General features: G+C 45.2%; 1 protein-coding gene across 3 annotated transcripts in view; it reads right to left on the bottom strand.

The window, feature by feature from the left end:
• ZMYND11 (zinc finger MYND-type containing 11) overlaps window positions 1-1,939 on the bottom strand; it is a 141,560-nt gene that overhangs the window by 26,894 nt on the left and 112,727 nt on the right. For all 3 annotated transcript variants that reach the window (XM_019508165.1, XM_019508166.1, XM_019508167.1), the window contains one exon: window positions 543-750. In XM_019508165.1, the coding sequence (XP_019363710.1) occupies window positions 543-750 (208 nt within the window). The remainder of the gene's footprint in view (window positions 1-542; window positions 751-1,939) is intronic.

Below are 1,939 nucleotides of genomic sequence, written 5' to 3'. Positions count from 1 at the left end.
GGCGCCCAGAACTGGACGCAGTACTCCAGCTGCGGCCTGACCAGTGCCGCATAGAGGGGGAGGATCACCTCCTTGGACTGCTTGAGATGCATCTGTGGATGCATGACAAGGTATGGTTGGCCTTCCTGACTGCATCCCCACACTGCCGGCCCATGCTCATCTTGGCATCAATGATGACTCCAAGATCCTTTTCTGCCTCTGCACTGACGAGAAGGGAGTTCCCCAGCCTGTAGGTATGGTGCTGGTTCTTCCTCCCCAGGTGCATCACCTTGCACTTGTCAGTGTTGACTTATTTATCTTTAAGCAAGTTGGCTCGTTTGATTGAGTTGTTACAACCTGCAAGCTTCCGACAGGTCTTCCAAAAAAACCTCACAAATGATAAAACCTTGCAATACAAATCAAGGGGCAAAAATAACGTCTGAGCATTTCTCATCATACTGCAGTCCATAGCTTTATAGCCTAATGCTTTAAAAATCCACTACAGGTCATCTTTCCAGCTTTTAATACACTGCCCTTTCTGCTGACATCCCAGGGGCACTCACCTGCTCATTGCTGGTGGAGGAGATACTGGACTCTGCCTCCTCCTCCCCTTTGTCCTCATTCTTAGACTTCCAGAATCTCCCCTCACGAAGAAAACGCTGGTGCAGTTCCAGCTCATCACAGGCTTTTTTCCAGCCCATGCTGCGCTTCACATGCAACCGGTGAATATTAACTGTGATATCCTGAATGTTTTCTGAGGGGATCCAGGCCCTTTTAAATACAATTTTAAAAGCGCATTCAGATATCTGAACTGTAAGAATGTGTTAATATTTATTTTTAAAAGATTTACGGTGAGTTTTCCTGAGGAGTTAAGTGCTGAACTAACTTAGCTCCTACTGAAGTCCTAGTACTGAGTCCTTTTGAAATTCCCACTGTGCGTTCCTCCGGAGGTGTTGTATCAGCAGCTCTAGTGACAGAGGTCAGCATTTTCAAAGCTCTTAAAGCTAATCCCCCATCCATATTTAGGAACCTACCTTGTAACCATTTCTTGAGAAGGACTAATCATCTTTAGCTCCCCACTGACACTACTGAGATGTGCAGGTATTTAAGACTTGAAAAATCAGGCCATTTACAGTTAGGTGCCTAACTGATTTTAGGAGTTAAAGTGAAGGCACCTTGGCTTGGAAACTGTGCCTTTACTTTACTGATCTACAAAGCAGGTGCAACACAGGCAGTTCCAGAAAGCTCCTTCCTGCTGCCTTGCCAAATTGTCTTTGAGTCAGACACAGAAAGGAGGTTTGTTTCTAATCCAGTTTACCCATAAGGGGCACCAACTTAATGGCAACTATACCAGGGTTTTCTGAGATTTGAATACCTACCAGAAATTAAAATGAGGCCACCAAATCCTTTCTTATCAAACTGCAGATAAGATATTTAAAGTACTAATTACTGGGCAGTGATTCAGAGACCTGAAGGTCCCTATACTCAGGATTTTCAGTGGCCCTCATAGAGTTAGATGGCTATAGCTCTTCAAAGTCAATGAGAACTTGCCACTGAAGAAAGAACCCAGACTAAAACGTGGTGCCAAAATTACATATGAATAAGACATGTTATCACTCTGGAAAGGCTTTGAAAAAAATACTGCATAGATTTAATACATTTTTAGGGTCGGAAGGGACCTCAGTAGATCATTAAGTCTGACCCCCTGTGCTGGGCAGAAAAGAGCGCTGGGGTCAAATGACCCCAGCCAGGTGCTTGTCCAGTCTCCTCTTAAAGACCTCCAGCGTAGGGGAGAGCACCACCTCCCTTGAAAGCCCATTCCAGATTCTGGGAACCCTTACCATGAAGTTCTTCCTGATGTCCAATCTAAATCTGCTCTCTGTCAGTCTGTCGCTGTTGTTTCTAGTCATCCCAAGCGTCACCTTGGTAAACAGAGCATCTCCTATTCCTTGCCCCCCCC

Source organism: Gavialis gangeticus, unplaced genomic scaffold, assembly GCF_001723915.1.
Source record: "Gavialis gangeticus isolate Ggan-Ray unplaced genomic scaffold, GavGan_comp1, whole genome shotgun sequence".
NCBI classification, from domain to species: Eukaryota; Metazoa; Chordata; order Crocodylia; family Gavialidae; genus Gavialis; species Gavialis gangeticus.
Note: the sequence above shows the minus strand (reverse complement) of the source record. Positions and strands in the feature narration are given on the sequence as shown.